We start from the raw sequence: 20,179 nt of genomic DNA, 5'->3' as shown, positions 1-20,179 counted from the left end.
AAAAAGATAAAAAAGGAGTCGGTATGGTTTGAATGAAAAAAGAAAATGGAGAGGGCGGATATACTGAAAGTAATTTCGCTAGTGCGAAATGTCACCCGGTTGTATTGCCGCGTGGAGCTCGCTCGGATGGAGCGGCAAGTCGCTCGCATTATGAAACCGCGCGCGGTTCTCCTCTTGATTACATGGAGGGACAAAAGAAGAACAGAGGATATCTCTACCTCTGCGGATGGATATGCGGCTGGGAGAAAAGAAGGATAGAAATGTGCAAAGCGAATTTGCAAACAGGGTGTAAAAGAAGCGCTCGTGTGCGTGGGTTTGAATCCGCTTCTTCCACGGAAAAGCACCGGCGTGACGCAAGTTGAGATTGAAACCAGAGAGGGATGGCTCGAATGGCGACTTTTCTGCCGCACCGTCTGAGAATGAATAGCGGTTGTTGCGAAACCACTCGCCACACTCTGGATATTTCATGCAGAGATTGAAGATGGAAAGCGAACACGTTCCGAATAAATCGATCGCCGAGCTTTTCAGCGCCACATTACTCGAGGTTTTTCGTTCTGTCCTTTCGAGGTAATTAGCGCGTAATTGTGAGGTAATTGTGACTCAACATTATCTGCTATTCCATATCACGTGTTCTTCAGACCACCTGCGCACTCATCATACTGACATTATACATCACCCGCATCCAAATACGCGTATGTTGCTTGACAAAAACTCCGTTTTCTTTTTTTTCTTTTTTTTTTCAAAGCTCGACTGTCCCCTGTGGTCAGTTTTCAGAATCTAGCGGATAGAAACGACACCTCTGAGGTCTAGTGTTGGCTATTACGGCACGCCGTGCTGCTTCGGGGCTCGCCTGAGAGTTTCGTATTCGTGTCACAGGTGGCGCTTCAATCGGTGCGCCTTTATTTGCGTACGCAAGAGCGTGTACAGTTCTGATGCCTGGGTTTTGTGAGCAGTTTTGCGCTTTTTTTTTTTCAAATAAGGAGCTCTGAACGTTAACGGCGCGCTCGTGTTATGCCTTTAAGCGTTTAGTGTCTCTATGCTAGCCCTGTACAACAACATAGCTTCCAGTCTTGAAATACGACAAGGGGGAGGGGATGGCAGAGAAGCGTTTATCCTCCTTTCTCAGCAAGTGTCTATCACGCAACATAACTCCGTGTCCCGTCCATAGCAGCGACGACGCCTGATTCCCGCACGACAGTGAACAGCTTCATCTGATGGCCGAACACGTTGGTCCGTCAGGGCTTTACTTCATTTATCCATCAAGGTGTTATCGGGCTAAGTGGTTGTGAGTTTGTACTTATTAGCATCTCTCGCCTGTCCTCATAGGCGCTCATGTTTAGTGCATTACGGCCCTCATTGCCGCTGCATCATTAAACAAACCGTACAAATTGGTCTTACTGTAACCCGGTGCAGGACAGTAATAACTAGAATATTCATAACGATGGTTCAACAGCGCAAACACACACAGACCAAGAAAAAGACAGGACACATACACCAGCGCTGGTGTGTGAGTCTTGTCTCCTTCTTGGTCTTTGTGTGTTTACGCTGTTGAACCATCATTATGAATCTACGCCAACTAGCCGAATCTGCAGTTCTTCTACAACTAGAGATCAATCTTCTGCAGTTGACGCAGTTTGAAAGATGTTGATGACTAGTGCTACTGTTACTCAATTTCACCCCCCCCCCCCCCCCATTCTCTTCCCCTGTTCAGAGTAATATGCCAAAGGATAACTCTAGCCGACCTATCTTCCTTACTCGACAAATGAACTTCTTTCTGCTACCGCCAACTAGCCCAATCTGCACTTCTTCTACAACTAGAGATCAATCTTCTGCAGTTGACGCAGTTTTGAAGATGGTGGTGACTAGTGCTACTGTTACTTAATTTCACCCCCCCCTCTCCCTTTCTCCTCCCCTGTTCAGAGTAATATAGTCCCTCTGTGCACGAAGGGGACGTGAGTCGAAGGTAAGCACTCCAGAACAGTGTTTGGCGCCGATGGAACACTACTGAGTAGGTTTACTGAGCAATTTACAAGTATATGTGCCGTCGACGACACATGGCCGTTCCCGGTAACAATAGCACACACAAGTTGGATCCATACACTCTTAATGGCAGTAGCATGTTCACGCGTAATATTCGCCTTCCAAGAAAACATGGCCAGCAGCTATGGGATTAATAAATTTGCGGGGATACGATGGTCGTAGCCGGCACAGGACAAGATTAATTGGAGAGAAATAAGAGAGGTATTTACCCTGCAGTGGACGTAGTCAAGACGATGATGATGACGCGACATTAAACGGCGAGCCCTGCGGCACCCGTCTAGAAGTTTCGTTAAGTAGCAGTCTTCTTCACACAATCACACTCTCGCCCTTTTGTCATGCCCGTGACTAATCTCTTTGTAATCTGCGTGTCCGAGGGGTATCGGCACCGATAACGTGGAAGGCGTCCTCCCCCTCCCGCCTCCCTCCTACTACGGCTTCCCCGCATATGTACCCAACTTGCGGAGGAGCACGCTTTACAGGCGCCACAACGCACCACGATAAGGCTAACTACGCGCGAAAACCGTTCACGGCTCGCGTTCCTGAAAATCGGTTGAATCGTCGGATCAAGAGAGCAATATTTCCTCGCACGGCGGCTCAAGCTCCACGGAGCTGCGATCATCCACGCAAGCGAAGAAGACTGCAGAATTCGTTCGAAAGCGTTCCGAATGAAACACCGGCCGTTTCTGAACGGAGCGAGATGGGTTTCCGACGGTGCTAAAGTGACTGCGATGTCGCACGTCAGGCTGCCATGTTGCAATGACGATCCAAGGCCTGCAGCGGTATGTACGGATTCGACGTCGACCGGCAAGTCTTACCCGTGTCGACACCAGGAGGCACAGCGGTCGCAGAGAGAAGTTCATTTGTCGAGTAAGGAAGATAGGTCGGCTAGAGTTATCCTCTGGCCTATAAAGGCAACTGCGTAGAGTAAAGGAGCCACTAAAGGCGTTTCCTCTGTCTCGCGCTGTGCTGAGACTATTGTTTGCGACTGGGTTGGTCTAAAATGTGGCCACCACCTTTAAACGCTGTACTAACGTGTTCGCCTTGCGCCTAACGTTCCTTTCGGCGCAGAATCGAAGGCAGCGGTGATGTCTTGCCTTGTTCATGTACGGAGATCACGTCGTTGGTGTGAAATGACGACATCTTCACGTAACCGGTTTTGGTGACGTCATCATCAAGTTACCGTACTCAGTGACGTCATCATTCGTCACGTGACCCGCTGATCACCTGCGTAAGCCATTACACCACTTCTACATGACGGTCACCCCACCGTACACTGGCATTAATGGGTCACTTGACTCATTTAACTTCTCGCGCCGCGCAGGACGATGATCCCATCGAACGACAGACCTCCTTCACAATTGAAACTTGGGTCACATTACGTGAAAGCGCCTCCCCCCCATGAATGGAGGAATGAATGACTGCCGCAGATTAAGAGCTCAACAGTCTTCCGATTCTCTTTTCTCATCTCGATACTCCACTGCGGTAAATGCGTTTCCGATCGTCACTTTCTCGGCGGTCCAAAGCGCACTCCGCATCGGCCGCACTTGAGGGGTTGAGAGGGGAGGAGATGTTCGGATGTCGTTCGGACACACTTGGCTAGCTTGTTAAAAGAAGGAGGGACTATTGCACGTCGTCCCATTTCGCTTCCTCCACTCTTTCCGCTATCAGTCGAATTCCAAAGCTCAGGATTGAGTCCTCGCGTTAACGGATGGAGCTCATTGCCAGTACATAGATCTGACAGCGCCCTTAAAGAAGCCTTTTTCCCGTTAGCAGGGCGATTTTTTGGCGCACGTTCAACAAACCAGAGTTCTTTCGGCTTCGCCTGGCATGTTCTCTGAATGAGGGGGTTGGATGTTTGTGAATTATTGCGTATGTTGCCAGGTAAAAAAAAAAAAAAGACGTTGGTGGCTGGAAATCGTGTACGCATCTGAGAGAGACCTCATTTGCTCCGGAAACCCCAGTTGCGCCGAGCAGTGCGTAGCTTCTTCTGGTATGTCTTGGGCGCGTCTCGCGTTGTTTAGGTTCGCGTCGGAACTCCCGCTGCGGGCACGTCGCTTCGCGAAATGGCAGAACCGTTGGCCTGGCTGCATGCTCTTGTATAGCATCGCTGTACTACCTGGCCCGATTCTGCCAGGCTTGGCAGGTGAGAGAGACTGTCTCCCAGAGCTCTTTGAAAATGCCAGTTATAACACTCTCTGTAGAACCGATGTATGAAAACTTTGCACTTTGATTAGGCCAAAATTGGGGTTTAGCAGACTGTTACGCCACCTGCAGCATTTCAGACGAACTGTATAGCTCTTTCTGAAGCTCAAATGTCGATAAAAAGGATTGTCTATGAGCTGGCAGCCCAGCTCATAGGTGGCCCCACTGTCTGTTAAGCTCCGCGAAGTGATGTGGAGATGGCATTTCCCGAACAAGGCTGTGCCAGTGCGCTCCCGCTCCTTCCTGACATTTTTGCGGGTGCACACGCATTTGGTTGTGGTCTTCGAGTCCACCTTGTATTGTCGACTAAAGCACACAGCATGTGATCGCGAGGAAAATTAATTGTCCTGCATTGGTTATTTATTTATTCTACCCTCGGAGTATCCGCATTACAAAGGGGCAAGAGCACGGAGCAAGACTTGAAGCACCAAAAGCAAAAATGGTACAATGCATAGAATAAGGTGTGTTTGGCGCATGATATCATGAGCTGCTTATGTGCCGCAAAGCTCGTTGCAGCACACACCACAGAACAGAATCGGAGTCAGTTTTCATCCATTGGATGCAGTGCGTTTACGAAAAAAAAGAGCAACAGCTATAAACCCACATTACTATCAACAAAAGAACAAAAAGCGAAAAATGAAAACAAGAGACGCTACGTCATGATAGGCGGTCGAAGTCATCAGGTATAAAAAGTTGGACTTTCCTTGTTATTATAGCGGCTGAGTTCGGCGTGATATCAGTAGCTGCTTATGGGAGATGATTCCAGTCCGTTCAGGCCCCTGCCTTGTAGCCCCTGTCTTGTAGCTCCTGTCTTGTAGCTCCTGTCTTGTAGCCCCTGCCTTACAGCCCCTGCCTTACAGCCCCTGCCTTACAGCCCCTGCCTTACAGCCCCTGCCTGGTTGAGATCCAGCACTTACGGCGTCGATGCATGTGCTTATGATGATGATGATGATTTATTGGTTAGTCCCTTTGTAACGGGCGGACAGGCACATTATGTTTTGGCCAGTGTATAAAAAATCCACTTCCTCCCCCCCCCCCCCCCCCCTCCCCGCACACACACATGTACACTCAACCAAAATTTAAAAAAAAATCACTAACTACGCACGACCGAGTCAGCGGGAAGCGTCTGTCTCTACAGTTCGCGCACTATATAGTTCATCGCTGGGCAAGTCTACCTTTAGCTGCCTGCACAATGGGGCATCCGTTGGCGCCTGACCCGTGTCATTGAGTGGGTTCTGCGAGAGCAGGTGTGCTTTCTGGCTGTTAATTTCACCCATTTGCTGGGCGACCGGATATAGGAAGGCGACCACTGAGTGAAGTGGAGGGCTGGGCCACCGACTCTCCTTTGTCGCAATGCACTTTGCGCGCTTCCTTATAGTGTCATTACTGCGGGAGGTGTGGGGTTCGACACACTGCCGCCACCCCACCGGTTTTCCTATTGGATGTGCAAGCTTCCCCTTCCCTGGTGCGCTCGGTTTTTCCGCAGTGATATGTTTGTACCAGGAAATGGGTCCTCTGCTCGAGCAGACTCTTAAACATTGACAGCGGCGCTGTTTGGATAAGCTGCGCTAATTATAATCATTCTGACTTATTCTTGCGTTTTTGACGCGCACCCTCTTTCCTTTCCCTCTTCTTCACCTTAGAGGATCAATTTTACTCAGCTGCATACGATCGAGCGTAGACCGCAACACTGGCGAGCGTCAGGGAAATGCGTGTGTGACTTGCGACGCCTATAATACCGCATAGCACTGTGTACTAGGTTTATTTTTCTTTTTTTTTTAATGGCCGCCGCGGTGGCTAAGCGGTTATGGTGCTCGGCTGCTGAACACGAAAGACGCGGGTTCGATCCCGGCCGCGGCGGTTAGAATTGCTTTGGAGGAGAAATTCTAGAGGCCCATGTACTGTGCGATGTCAGTGCACGTTAAAGAACCCCAGGTGGTCGAAATTTCCGGAGCCCTCCACTACGGCGTCTCTCATAGCCTTAGTCGCTTTGGGACGTTAAACCCCATAAACCATAAACCTAAACCATCTTTTTTAATTATGTGTTTATTGCCGCAATGTATCGAGTGGATGTTTATATGAATGAAAAGGCGTTTACTAGTCTACAAAGTTCAAGAGAGACCGATGATGCGGCCGCTATGTCCAGGCAGCATATATGACTGGTCTGCGGCGAGATTCCCACTGCGGCCGTGTGCTGTATTCTATTGGTTTCAGTGCTGGCCAGACCCACAGCACGTGGTCGTGGATGTGGGCCTCGACTTCTTGGGGGAAGCGCTCCGCAGACCCTTGCGCGGGGTACCAAGCCCCAGAAAGCGAGGCCGTTTTCGAGTGAGGGCAATCCCGACCCGGTTCTTCCGAAGCGCAACCTTCGCCTCTGCGCGTTCTTCTCTGGTGTTTTACTGCGCGATAAGAGCGCTGTCGGCCAATTTTCCAGAGTAGTGCAGACGGGCGGACATAAAGGAGATAACCCTGGAGATTAGGAGGTTTTTCAGAACAGCACATGCAGCCAGCTTGGCGAGGTGCGATATGTAGACTACTTCCGGTGTCTGAAAAACCGCGAAAAGCACTCGACGGCGAGTAGCCGGCAGGTTGGAAAAGCCTCCTAGTGTCGTGGAGGAGCCCCAGGTAGCTGCTGACCCCGTGTTAGGTTTTCCTGTCTCCGACGGTCGGAGCCCGTTGCGTATGGTGGGTGGTCGGGCATCCCGTGAGTGGGGCCGCACCATTGGGCAATCTCGATGCTCTCCCTGCCCCGGCCAGGCAGGCCAGCAATGGAGTCGAGACAATCGAAGGATATGAACAAAAACCTCGCTGTCCCCATTCCCAGCCTTTGTCCCAACCTATTCCCTACAACCACATTTCCCATCCCTTCCGCTACTTCCCAGGGGAGATCAGGGGAGTCTCCCCGGGCCCGCTCCCCCGGCTGTGGGTCGCTATAGTAGCTTTTCCCTTTTATTTTACTTTTCCACCTACGGGTGGTGAAATTACAATTTGCCTACGGGCCTATTCTTTTATTTTCGAATTGGGTTAAGCCTGTTGTACGTACGTGGTGCAGGCAGGGGCTTATTATTTTTATTTCCTTTTCGGTTGCCCCAACCTATTTGTTGCCGATGCGGAGTGTAGCGATGCTGCTGTTAGCAGAGGTGCGCTGGGACCCACACCTGATCAGCGAAGATGGCTCTCACGTGAATTTTACTCCGTGGTTAAGACACTCCTCAAATATCTTTTGCAGCTTATGACTGTCCGATGGCTGCCGTGGCCAGTCGCTCGATTGAATAGGACACGTCTGTTCGTCTAAAAGGCTGAACACATTCCGCCAATGCAGCGTCCTTCTTTGATACTGCGTGCGCGTTTATTTGGTCGTGGGCAAAGCCCGTTTTTTGACACCGTGTGTCATGTCAATTAAGGTATCATGAAAATGACGCTATCTCGAGAAGTAACGGTGCTGCGTGGTGTTTGTTCCTTTTTTTCCCCCCGTTCTGCCGTCCTCTCGAGTTGCTTCATCTTCGTCGACTTCTTGTCGACACGGGGTGATAGCTTCCAAGCCAGCTTCTCGCTTTCGCTACTCCTCTACCGGTACGTCCTTGATGTGCTATAAATGACTGAGATAAATGGATGGAAAACTTTGATGATGTCACAACTGGTCAAGGCGACAGTACGTTTGGCAGACGGGTTGAAGCCAGTGTTCGGGTGGTCGTTGCCGCCATGAATGGCCATAGCGCTGGGCTGAGTGCACCATGCACCCTGGCCAATCCCCCGCCGTGGGTATGTGCCATTAAGCCTGAGGACTTCATCATCATGTGGAGAGGTCCGTGCAGCTTAGGCGATTCATCATCAAGGCGGGCCTCGCTCATCGAGCCGGAATGGCCGCGACGATGAGGACGAAGCGGGCACCGAGCGGCGGCGCTCGTGCATGGACCGATTCGAGCTCGCGCTCGACGCTGGCCGCTCTCTGGACCAGGCTGTTGGGGCGCCCTGTGGATCGTCCCGAGACAGTGAGACTGACACGTCGCTGCCCGCAAGCCGCGGCCACGACGCCCGGCCCTCCCCGGACAGGGGGTGAGACGCCCCCGCGAAGGACTCGTGCCTGGCCCCAAGACGGCTCCCCCCCGTGGGCCGCTCGCATCCGAGGAGTCAAGCGGTGTCCTCCACCGCCGCTGAACTGAGGCCCCGTCGCCGCGGCCTGTGCCCGTAGTAGGGCATTTTTTTCTTCTCGTCGACGTCGCTGACCCTCGAGGGTCGGCGCCACCAGAACCGGCCTCGCCATGACGGAGATGTCGGCCATGTCGGGTATGTCGGAGCTGTCCACCGCCGACACCGGCGGAGGGGCGGCCGGAGGGGCGGACCCGGAGAAGAAGAAGAAGATGATAATCGCCGCCGTCGTCGTGGTGGTCCTGCTCGCCCTGATCATAGGGGTGGCGCTCTTCGTCGTCCTGGTCCTCCTCAAGGAGGAGATCCAAGACAAGACCGAGCCCACGGACCCCTGGTGGTGACACACGGCAGCTGCTGCTGTTGACCCACTGCGGTGCGTTTGCTGCCTATATACTCTCCTCGCGCTGTCATTATATGTCACCGGTGCTTGGCATGGTTGCGTTTAGTGTAACCTGTTGTTTTCGCTCGACCTTCTCAATTTCCACAATGCCAGCGAGGCTGTGCTACGTTAATCACACGTGTGGGGCTCACAGCTGATCAGAGCTGATCAAATGTTTCGGGAAGCGCGCCCTTCAAGACGGGGTCTGTAGTGTGTGGAGTAGTTAACTGCCATCCTCACATATTCAGTCCTGTGGCATTCGCAGCGTGGTAACTGAGGTAACTGCGGTAGGCACGACGGGTTATTATTCGTGCACAGACGTCTCATCGATGTCAGAACCTTACGTGTGCCATCTTTATATATGTCTACGTAGAATTACTGACCAGGGTAGATGCCAGCCTCTCGCGACTGCATGTTTTCGAACCACCGAAGCTACAGCGCCGGAAATGGCATATTGAACATCGAGCTGCAGTACTTGGCGGAAAATGAGATATTTCTTAGTACGGATACAAGAGCTCAATTAAAAGTTCTTCTTTCGTTTGGTCCGTGAAACCGAAACTACACGAGGGAAGAAACATAATCTGAAATTAATGACCGGACGTATATGCGAAATGCACGCGGTGATGCGCGTCTCTGCGAAATGTCTTGTGCGATTCCCCCCCAAAAAAAGCAACAACCATAAATTGTTATTCTTACTTGAAGGCTAACAGGCCTTAAAATTAGGTTAAGGACGGTGTGCGAGCTAAGGAGAACAAAGTTATAGGTTTTACTTTAAGATATAAGGAGAGCAGAGTGCGTTAAGGAACAAAGGTGAATTAGAGGTATCTGTAACTGAAATTAAGAAGCAGAAATGGACGCAGGTAGGGCACGGTAACGGAGTGGGTTCCAATAGGCGGCAAGCGTAACAGCGGTCGTCAGGGAGCCGGGTGTGCAATAGAATCAGGAAGCTTGCGGGGAAAGGTGGCCGCTACCGGACACTAAGGACAACGCAGGGATGTAGGAAAGAAAATGATAGGTGTAACGTTAAGAGATGGGAAGCGGGCAGAGTGGGTGAGGGACCAAACGCGGGTTAATGACATCCTAGTTGAAGTCAAGAGGAAGAAATGGGCTTGGGCAGGGCATGTAATGCGAAGGCAAGATAACTGCTGGTCCCTAAGGGTAACGGAGTGGATTCCAAGAGAAGGCAAACGTAGCAGGGGGCGGCAGAAAGTTCGGTGGGCGGATGAGATTAAGTTTGCGGCGATACGGTGGCCGCAACTGGCGAAGGACAGGGTTAATTGGAGAGACATGGGAGAGGCCTTTTCCATGCAGTGGGCATAGTCAGGCTGATGAGGTGATGTGATGTGGTGTGGATGGGAGAGGAATTAATCCTTCGGTGGACAACATGCTTCGCGGAAGGCAGATGACGTTCCCGAAGGAAATCGAAGAAGAAAGGCGTCGGTCGCTATTGTTACCGCTTCGCACCTTCCCGCAGCAGTGGTGCTTAAACGGCATACTGCATTGGTAGCCTTTGCTTGAGCAGGTTTGGAGGACAGCATAGTGGCGAATGGTTGCAACGAAAGTGAAAATGGGCAACTCTGGGATGCATAGCGACGGCGACGTGGATTAGCGGATGGTAATTAATGCCATCCTTGCCGAATTCAAGAGGAGCAGTTGGACTCCTGCCGTGTGTGTAATGCGGAGGACAGACAACGATCGGTCTGTCTGCGAGGGTGACGAAGTGGATATTCCAAGGGATGGGAGACCTGATTGGGGAGCCGTAGGTGTCGGGATGGAGTGATGAGATGAGGTTTGCTGGCGTACGGTTGAAGCTACGCTAAGACAGTGAACGAGGACTCTAGTCTCGTCCAAGTCTACTCTGGAAGTAACTTGGTTGATGATTATTACCTCAGCAGATCGGGCCTGAGCCTTTTTATCATTCCTAAATGTTTTTTTTTTTTTCTGATCCACGCAGATGTGGCCTGGGAAGAGTTCCAGGTCTTCGGCGCCGCTGTGACCATCCTAGCGGCTTCCTCCTTGTATCATCGCTCAGTGTGTTCCGTAGCCTCGTTGTTTTAAGGGGCAACCACCCTTCTCCCCATTTTTTTTTTTTGTCAGTGCATCCCCGAGAAGTGACGCGGCTCTTCCGGTCCACCGTACAAACACCATCACAGCCGCCGCCGCCTCCGACAGCAGCGAGGACGAGTGGATAGATGAGCGCAGGCAAATAAACCAGAGGCCGAGGGACAGACCAGAGACAGTCAGTGGGACGTGTGATGCTCGGCGCATGCGCCATCCGTGTTCACAACTCTCCACCACCGCCACCATGCGGCGCCACCATACTGTCCCACTCTTTTCTTAAACCTTTTCCTTTTGTTTTCGTGTAACACGTCGCCAATAAAGGGCATCTAGAGCGAGTGCCGGGTAAGAGTTAATCGCTTTGGAAGGAGAAATTTTCGGAGACCAGCTAAGGATACGATATTTTTTTTTCGGCGTAAACTGATTCTGCTTTTCAAGTTCCAGTGGCAGGCTTTGGGTGTAACGTCATTTAATTATCAGTATTGCGCGGTGGCGAATAGCTTAAGACTTTAGTCTGCACGGGAACTGACCCGAGTGGCTTGTTTCCCGGCTGGTGATTGAGGCGTAAGCAGACTAACGCCCTCTAATTTTTAGGCAAGTTGTTTCGTAGCTGTGGGACTGGAGACGAACACAGATTTAACTGCACAGATAAGCGGTTGTCTGCGTCCGTCTATATAGCGCTTTTCTGTGCAGATTTTCTAGACCACACGCAGCAGCCCGTTGAATATGACGTCACGCAGGAGCCGCGCACTTGCGCTGACCGAAACCTAATCTGATATTTAAAAAAAAAAATGTCGAATTGTTGACGCGGTGCTCTTTCTTTCGTTTTTAATTATTAGACCGTCTATGTAAGGACCTTTCGAAGGCAACAACCCCAACACGCGAGACTTATCTATATTTAACCCTTTAAATTGTGTGCGACGGAGCGGGGACTGGAATAGAAAAACTCCTCCTTCCACTTGCGAGCGAAGTGTCTGCAACGCATAGCCCAACTTCCGGTTAAGGGGCGCCACGTAGGGACAAATAGGGGAACTAGGTGATAAAGCAGTTCAAGCCCTCCTAAGCTTTTTCTCTCGGCGGGGCGTGCTCACAAAAACAGTGCAGAACACGACCGCAGCGCCAATAGAGGGCAGCGGAAAGGCCATGCAATACTGTTTGTTGTCTCTCGTTTTTTAAGGCGAAAGCCTCTAATGGCTCATGCCGCCGTCTGTTTACAAAGCGTTGCACACGCGTCTAACTCGGGAACTAAGAAAGGCAGAAGAAAACCAATGGTTGCTTTAGATAGAGAAGGAAAACATAAACCTAGAAGCCAAGTTTGATGACTGTATATTAATTACTTAATTCATTATAGACAAAAATGTCGGACTTGCGTCGAAATAGTGCCGACGTCGATATGGCCACGGGAACGGTGTGACGTCACCTCCATCGGAAGTGATCATGGCATAGTGAAAATTGTCACAGAATTGTCGGAAAAACGTCGGATTTGTATGAAATTAGATGGAAAAATTGAGTCATTAAGCGTAATTGACACTTAAGATCCCCGAAAGATGTATAATTTGGGTATCGATATAGCCACGGGAAGGGTGTGACGTCACATCCACCGAAGTCGTCACGGCATAGTGTCCTGGGCTTTCGCCTCTCAACACTTTAGTTACCAAAGTGTCCTCGCAATTTTTTTTCTTTTTGCAGCCCAACGAGAAGAGCGAAGCACATTAGCCACGTTTACACGAATGCGACGGAATGCGTCGTCCGAAAGAGCAGGTTTCGAGAAGGAAAGGCGTTACTCGTCCTCCACTCTTATCCTCGACGTTTGTGTACTTTCCCGCAAAAGGGGACTGGAGTCTACTTCAGTCGCATTCATGTAAACATGAATACTGGGAGGAGGGGGTTATATTCCAAGCGTGGCTTCGCAAAATGCTCACTCCGAAAAAAATGGCAGGCCATACATGTATCCGCCTATTCGACCGCTCTCTTGCATTTCGTGTACGAGGTTTTCCACTATCGCGCGATCGAAGCGAGTTTTGTAAGTTCGTCGCGTTCGTATATGGCCGTTTTGCATCAAGTGTGCGTGGACTCATTATGTGCGTATGTTAGGCGCTCGCCGGCTAGCACGGAATGGTTCTCCCTCTGAATATTTGTGTCCATTAAGTACCGCCCGTATAGCAGTACGCTTAATTCCATTGTTTGTGGACAGTATTTTTTGTTTGTTTGTCGACCAGCGCGAGCAAATGAAAAAAAAAGCGGCGCCAATAATTTCGTATCGGCTATAGGCCTCTTGCGCTGGAGTTTCAGGTAACGTGGCGGCGCCTGGTGGCGGCAAGGAGAAGTTGGCTGGGTAGTACCAGGTTGGGTCAGTAGTGAGCCGTGGCTGTGGCGGCGCACGTTTCTAGCCTGCATTTTGCGTCGATTCGCATGTTTTTCTGCACTGTTGTGAGTGCGATAAGGCTCGTCACTTGTGACAAACCACGCCGCGGCCTGGCTGTGGCTTAGTATTTAGAAAACCGACGCTCCGTGTGCCTCAGCACGAAACGCAGGCAGCAGAAGGAATCGGAGACGCCGATCCGCCCGAGAGACCTCGCTCAGTCTCGAAAAAGCGTCACCGTCTTTACTGCTGCGTCGTGGGCTGCCACGAGCAAGAAGGTCTGAATCCCAATATCAAATTCCACCGTTTTCCTTCAAGGTCTCACGAAGCGGAGCGCCGGATGCGCTGGATAGCTGCAGTTCGACGCACTGAGTAAGCGAACCTTCGCGTTGTGCTGGCTGCTTCGCCTGCCTTGATGTTTGTTTGGTTATCCGCGTTGCTGAAATTCGTTCTTTTTGCACATGCAGTCCGGACGGCAAACCGTGGGATGCAGTGCCGAACATCAGGATATGCAGTCGCCACTTTGTGGGTAACGAGAAAAACAATCCGGCCAATGATCCCGCATATGTACCTACAATCTTCCCCGCAGTCTACAGCCGGCCTCATCCTCCTTGTGTTCGTCTTCTTTTGGCGCTTACCTGTCTCAAAAAATGTATATGTAGCGAGCAGCCGCATATGCAGGCGTAGAATGAGAATTTATGCATTCTACAACACAACTTGTCTAGTAGATCCCTACATAGGCAGTTGGACCAAGCAAGCAGCAAAGCAGCAAAAAGTGTACCATGACAAGCACCAAACAGTAGGGAATGCACAACAAAGCAAGCAGCAAAAAGTGAGAAACGAATAGCATAATTAAGAGATAATATCAAGGGAATGCACAACACAGCAAAGAGCGCAAAAAAAAAATACATGGTATAATTAATATGTCATGTCAACATCTCACTTCAGATAATCACTATTAAGGCAAATCGACAAATCAGCAGGCATGGCTGGTGATTCACGACTAGAGACCCGGCCACTGCGACAATTGAGACAATTCTACTGGTGCAACGTAGTGAGGTGGCCAGGTGCGTGCAAATGACCACAATGGGCGCATTGATTAGGTGCGAATTCGCTACGCACTACGAGCAGCGCAGCGTCGAGAGTGAAATGTGCACATTGTCGACCTCAAACCAGCACGTATGTGGCAGCGCGGCATCACTGATAACAGCAAACGTGTTCGAGCGATGTCGTTTTAAGGATGAAAAGCGACATCAAGAAAACGACACCAAGCGCGCAGCGCACGATCTCGCGCTGCAGCGTTATTCGGCTGCGAGCTCATATATGCATTGCATCATGTTAGCATTTGCTGAAGGAACAAATGGCGGCTACTACAAGGCAGGCATGACTACTTGTTTAGCGAGATGCAGTCAAGAAAGACTGCAGGAGGCCCACCGTTTCGTGGCATGCTGAAAGACCGCTGCTGGCGCGGCGTGTACCGTCGTGCGCTCGAGCAGTCCCGTATGCATGTCTGTTTAGAACTGCTGCGAATTCATATATTGCAAGTATTTCATCGCGTTGGTGCGCTTGAATCTCGAAGCGTGCAGACCTTATCTGAAATTCAACTTCGTACGCGACTCTCCACTTGCGAATGACACCGCGTTGAAACTTCGCCGCTTATTTCTTGAACAGAGTGCACGTACTTGGCGTTGCATAATTTCTTCCCTTTACACAGCGTGCCAGCCCTGAAAAAATCTTCGGCGCCCGATATTCGCTGTAGGCCATGACACAGCACAAGCGAAAGTCGCGGGTCCATACTGCCAACGTGCTTTCCGAAGCAGACGCCAGAGCCCGGTACTACCCAGCCGAGGGCAGAGGGCGCTCTTTAGCACCATTTTCGCAGCGCCCCCTGGGCAATGCAAGAGGTCTATGGGTGACACGTCGAGGGCTTATCGACTGATGCTGTGCCTTTCAATGAACGAGACTCGGTTTATCATGATTTTTTTCTCTTCTCGAGACGGTATTCAGTCGTGCAGAGAGGCGGGTCCGAATGAAGCACAGCCGGGGCTTGTTGGCCCGGCGCCAGTAATTTTATCTTTAGCGGCTGTTGTGGCTTTGTGTGGGGCTTCTTGCTTGACTGACCGTTATTACGCCACGTTCATCGAAGGGTCCTCCTTTTGCTGCAGTGCTAACGGCAGTTTTGCGGCTAAGCGTCGCAAAAAGAAAGAGTGAAATGAAATGTTCCCTTGCGTTTGGCGAACCTTCAGTAGACATCTCTGTAGATCTGATGAAAGACGACCAACGTCCTGTGAGAACCCCCCCCCCCCCCCCCCCCCCCCCTCACTCTGCGTCTTGCTGCCTCACTCCCCAATATGCCTCATTTGCTGTCTCGCTGTTTTTTTGCGTCTAGAGCTGGAATCGTGTTATACGCTTATAAAAATGGTCTATAGACAGTCTATTGACTTCTTATTGACTCTATTCCCTTCCTGTAGATATTTCTTTTTGTCTATGCATTGTCTACAGACTGTCCACAGACAAAAGTCTACTAAAAGTGTATGGCCATAAATCTATAGATTGTCTAAAGACTGTCTATGGCATTTGTTTCGCCTATAGACTGTTGTCTAGGATTTGTCCATAGACCGTCTACCCCGTTCGGGACAGCGTTGCAAAGATAAGCGAATGTCGTTGCTTGACCGGTCGTCTGGGAGCGCTGAAACTGCGTCCCTATCACGTGGTTCTTTTTGTGTTTCGCAGGCTTTCTTTCAAGGCAAATAAAAGCAGCTGTGTCAGTGGTACTTGGTTGCAAACACGGCAACCGGTTATTTTTCTATGAGATCTACAATTCCTGCATTGACACTTTCTTCCTGAAGGCGATAATTAAAAAGTTAGCTAATTAGTCGCTGCTAATTAATTATGTTTGCATAAAAATACTGCAGACTATAGTAGGATACAACTTAAAAAAAAACAGCAGTTGTTACACTGGGCCACGGTCCGCGGCGTACTATATTACTTCGCTAGCCAGTCACAAAAGTAAACGAAATCAGCTTTCTAACGTTTGATTTTATTAAACAAGCTAGGTGTCAAAATTCTAGCGCTTATAACGTTTTTCTTTTAATTAGCTTCCAGTCTAGGTCGCAAGAGAAGTTTTAACAACGGACTACTTTTTCGTCGTGGAGTAATTTTGTGCGGTGGTCCTCAATGTGGGCGGAGCTTCACTGCAGACGGTATCCGACTTAGGACACGCGACTGGCAACAACCCTCAGTTGGTCTCACTGGGCTAGGGCACGTCGTCTTTTTTAAAAGCTTGGTTACATTTAGCTGGGACACCCTGTATATGCATATATGCGAGAATATGAAGTGATTGACTGCTTAAGAGAGTGTATAGGAAACATTATTATCTGATACCCGTGCCACACGCGCACAAGAAATGGCAGTAAATGCTTAAGGCCTTAAGTTTGTTAATGCCATTATTTTCGGAGTTTGTGCTACACGTCCACATTTAATGCCATTATAGAAAGTGACGATGACGATAACGCTTGCAAGGTAGTCAAAAGTTACATCTGAATATAAACATTCCTAATGAGCACAATATATCGGGAATGTTGTCAAATGTAATGTAAAAACGATTTTCCAGAAAATTCGGCTGTTCCTGCTTTACAAGTCGAAAAAGTAGCCATAAACTCGCATATCAGCACACAAGTCGAGAGTACCTGTCAATAAGGCTGGTTAAAATGGCGCTCTTCGCATCGAAAATGCGGTATAGATGCCTCATCTAACTGAAATTTAAGAATTAACCATTTCTTACTGGTTACGAAGTTGTTACTAACAAAGCTGCATGCTTTTCTGCGTGTGGAATGGGAACGAGAGTACACATTGCACGGGCGAATGAGTTGTGGCGAACTCAGTAGGTCGCGAATGGCAGTAAGGCTAATGCCATTAAATGTATTCGTGTGGCACCGCACGAATGCTATTAAAACTTAAGGCAGTAAGCACTTAATGACATTAAATCTGTCCGTGTGGCACGGGTATGACTCGACGTTTCAATCGGAGGAACGTCATGTCACAGTCAATGTGACGTCCCGTGGGGCATGCATGCAAAGACAGCGGTATAATCGCTGCTTGTTCATTCCTTGTCATTCCAACTCTTGCGCAGGATTGCGTGAATTAAAACACAAGGAAAGCAGCGACCACACTACAGCTTTGTATTCCTCACGTTACCCGAACTTGTCTCTTACGTCACAGCCGTCGTTCGGCTGTTGAAATCGAAACAACATGAGAGAAAAAAAAAATCTGATTATAGCCTATTCGCCCTTTGTTGGTGCAATCAACGTGGCTGTCTGTTTTCTGATGTGCTGCGCGTCATTCTAAACGAAGAAAAACTCGGTTAAAATTTGCTGTCCCCGCTTATTTAATTGCGCCCGCTCCCCTTCCCCCACCAGATTCATTCACTTACCAAAAAACACCCGTCAAGCACTGAAGAACAGCTCCGGTAGAGCGGAAATGAATAATACACGATAAATGATGGCGCGATGCAGTTTCGCAATAGTCTGGCGAACCCGTGTGCTTTGGGGAGACAAAAAAAAAAAAAAGAAAACAGGCTGCGGTGAATGGCAATTCAAGAAACACGATAGGGTTATTTTCTGGGCTGAAGAGATTTGTCAAGAGAGAGGAAAAGTGGGGCGACGCACGAATATACAGACATGGACACGACGGAGCTACGTGACGTAGTTACGCAACCACTCGTCTCGGTCTCAGAGCGAAGGTCGCGTCTGGGAAGAGCCGAAAATCCCCTCGGCCAGCTTCCGTGCCGTCCGTACGAGTCAGCAATTAAAATAGCCTTCGCGGGTCTCGAATTCTTGGACATGTTCGTTTAACGACGCATACCTGAACACACTGCGTGTCTGGGAATCCGCCCCGAAAGTTCCAGTCTCTGTCATGACGGACGGAAACGATATCTCTTTGAGGAAGGGTACAAGACAGAAATAGATGCACTTCGCCCGTCTGAAAGAGGAACTCGCTCGCGAAGTTTCGTGTTTTTTTTTTTAACATATACATATAACCGCAAAATTGCGCGGGCTAAGTTGGCTATACTAGCCGAGTCACATCGGACGTCACTGGAGAGTCTGAAAAGTACATCATTGTTTTGTGTCCTACACTATCTCTCGCTGATTGGGTAGGGTCGAGGTCATTGTAAGGAGAAGCGGAAATTAATGGGCCGGTTCCTGACTCACGCATTTGGGCACTAAATTCTCTCTTGGGGGACAACAACAACAACAACTGGAAGACAACAACGGACAGACAGAGTGGAATGGACCGTCTGCGTAACGTGTTTGGCTATACAGCTCCTCACTAGGCGTTGCAGTTGCGGGAAAGAGGGGAGGATGCTGGCGCTGGTATCAATCAAAAGCCATATCCCGCAGCCCAGAGCAAGTGTGTCGTAGTACTCACGCGTCTTGATCTTGGACAGGACGCAGCAGGCGGCCAGGAACGCCAGCAGGGCGATGGTCTTGTGCACGGCGCGCTGTCTGGCTCGCCCAAGCTGGGCGAAGCGGCCACGTTGCGGAACACCACCGTCGCAGCGACCTCCCGACGACGACGACCAGGTCGTCGCTCCGCCGCCACGTTCCATGTCTCGTTTCGCCTCCCTCGACGAGTGATCGTTGCCGAAAAGAGGGGAGACAGGCGGTCCCTGCAGAGGAAGGAGTGCCGCTTGATGGCCGGCCGTAGTCGGTCCTCTCGACCAGGACGACGACGTAACACTTTTTTCTTGTTTCAGAAGACCACCGGGCTCCGCACCGCCAGCAACATCGCCACAACCGTCACCACCATCGCTGCGCCGCGCCCGCAGCCGCCGCGGATTCACGTTTTTCCTTTTTCCCCCCTTCCCTACTGCGTCTGGAGAAGCGGCGGCCGCGTCCTCTACCCTATCCCCTTAGGTCCCTCGGGAAGCAGTCCGTCCCATACGTCTTCGTCTGACTGCGTTTCCCCCCTTTTCCGATGTGTATCTGTGGACGTTGGCGGCTACAGCGAGCTGTGCTGCTCCTGCGCGGTGCCGATCCCCGCGCACCGCCTCCCTACTCCACTCTCTCCCTATGCGGCGGCGGCGCCAGCGCTGGCTGGTGGGGAGGAAGGGAGAAACGCGGGACGTTTCTTCCCTACTGTGAGCCCCCTCTCCCCACGAGCTTTCCTTTAGTTAGGGAAAAACCCGTTGGTTCCTGCGCGCTCCGCGAAGTGGCGCCACCTGATTGATGACGCCGTTGCCGTGGCAACGACCGGAATTCAGGGGGCGAGGCGTCCGAACTGCAGACGACGCAGCTCGAGCTGCGGCAGCCTTTCTGACCCGCTGACTGCCCGTCCCTTTTGTGATGTTTGTTTATTTTTGCTTTCTTTTTATTGTCCAATTCGTTTCTGCTTTTGCCGTCGTTAGCGGGTTTTCTTTCTTTTGCAGGTGGGTCTCTACGCTTATGAGTTTGATTCTTTTTTATATGTATACGTTTTATTCGCAGGCTGACGTTCCCCCGTCGCCCGATTTGTCGATGGAATTACGTGCCTAGACGCATTTGCGCCGTATTTTTATTTTTTTTTTATTTCTGTTAGTGCCCGCGCCCTCTGTCGTCAGCTTCGTCACTCTGTGTCGTTTGTCACGACCGTCTGCGAAACGCCGTCACTGTCGACATTTTATTCCCTGAATCTTCCTGATTGATTCTGTTTCTCTCATTGTGCTTAGTTTATTGCTTCGTCGCATTCGCCGCTGTTCCGTTTCTCCCGGCGCGGCTTGTCTTGGCCGATCTCGATTGCGCTGGGACGTCGTGCCCAATCGGCAGCTCCGCACGTCCTTCGCGGGGTATTCGAACAAGCGACTGCGTGCGATGTGATTAGTTTTCGTTCGGCGCTGCCGTTTTTGCCCTGTTTTTTTTTTTTTTTCGCGTGTAGTCTCGGTTAGGTTACGGTCTCTCTTCTGAGAATATTAGGTGCAGTACCGAATGTCATCTAGAAAGGGGACACATGCT

The 20,179-nt window shown here is 50.4% G+C and overlaps 1 protein-coding gene across 1 annotated transcript in view; it reads right to left on the bottom strand.

The window, feature by feature from the left end:
- The window catches only part of LOC149331610 (sodium/potassium/calcium exchanger 4-like), a 63,637-nt gene extending 44,391 nt beyond the window's left edge, over nt 1-19,246 (bottom strand). The window contains exon 1 of the mRNA XM_089556779.1: nt 18,618-19,246. Coding sequence (XP_089412905.1) covers nt 18,618-18,798 — 181 coding nt within the window. The 5' untranslated portion in view covers nt 18,799-19,246. The remainder of the gene's footprint in view (nt 1-18,617) is intronic.
- Between the last annotated feature and the right edge of the window lie 933 nt (nt 19,247-20,179).

Source organism: Amblyomma mixtum, chromosome 8 (assembly GCF_055824585.1).
Source record: "Amblyomma mixtum isolate Tamu chromosome 8, ASM5582458v1, whole genome shotgun sequence".
NCBI lineage: Eukaryota > Metazoa > Arthropoda > Arachnida > Ixodida > Ixodidae > Amblyomma > Amblyomma mixtum.
Note: the sequence above shows the minus strand (reverse complement) of the source record. Positions and strands in the feature narration are given on the sequence as shown.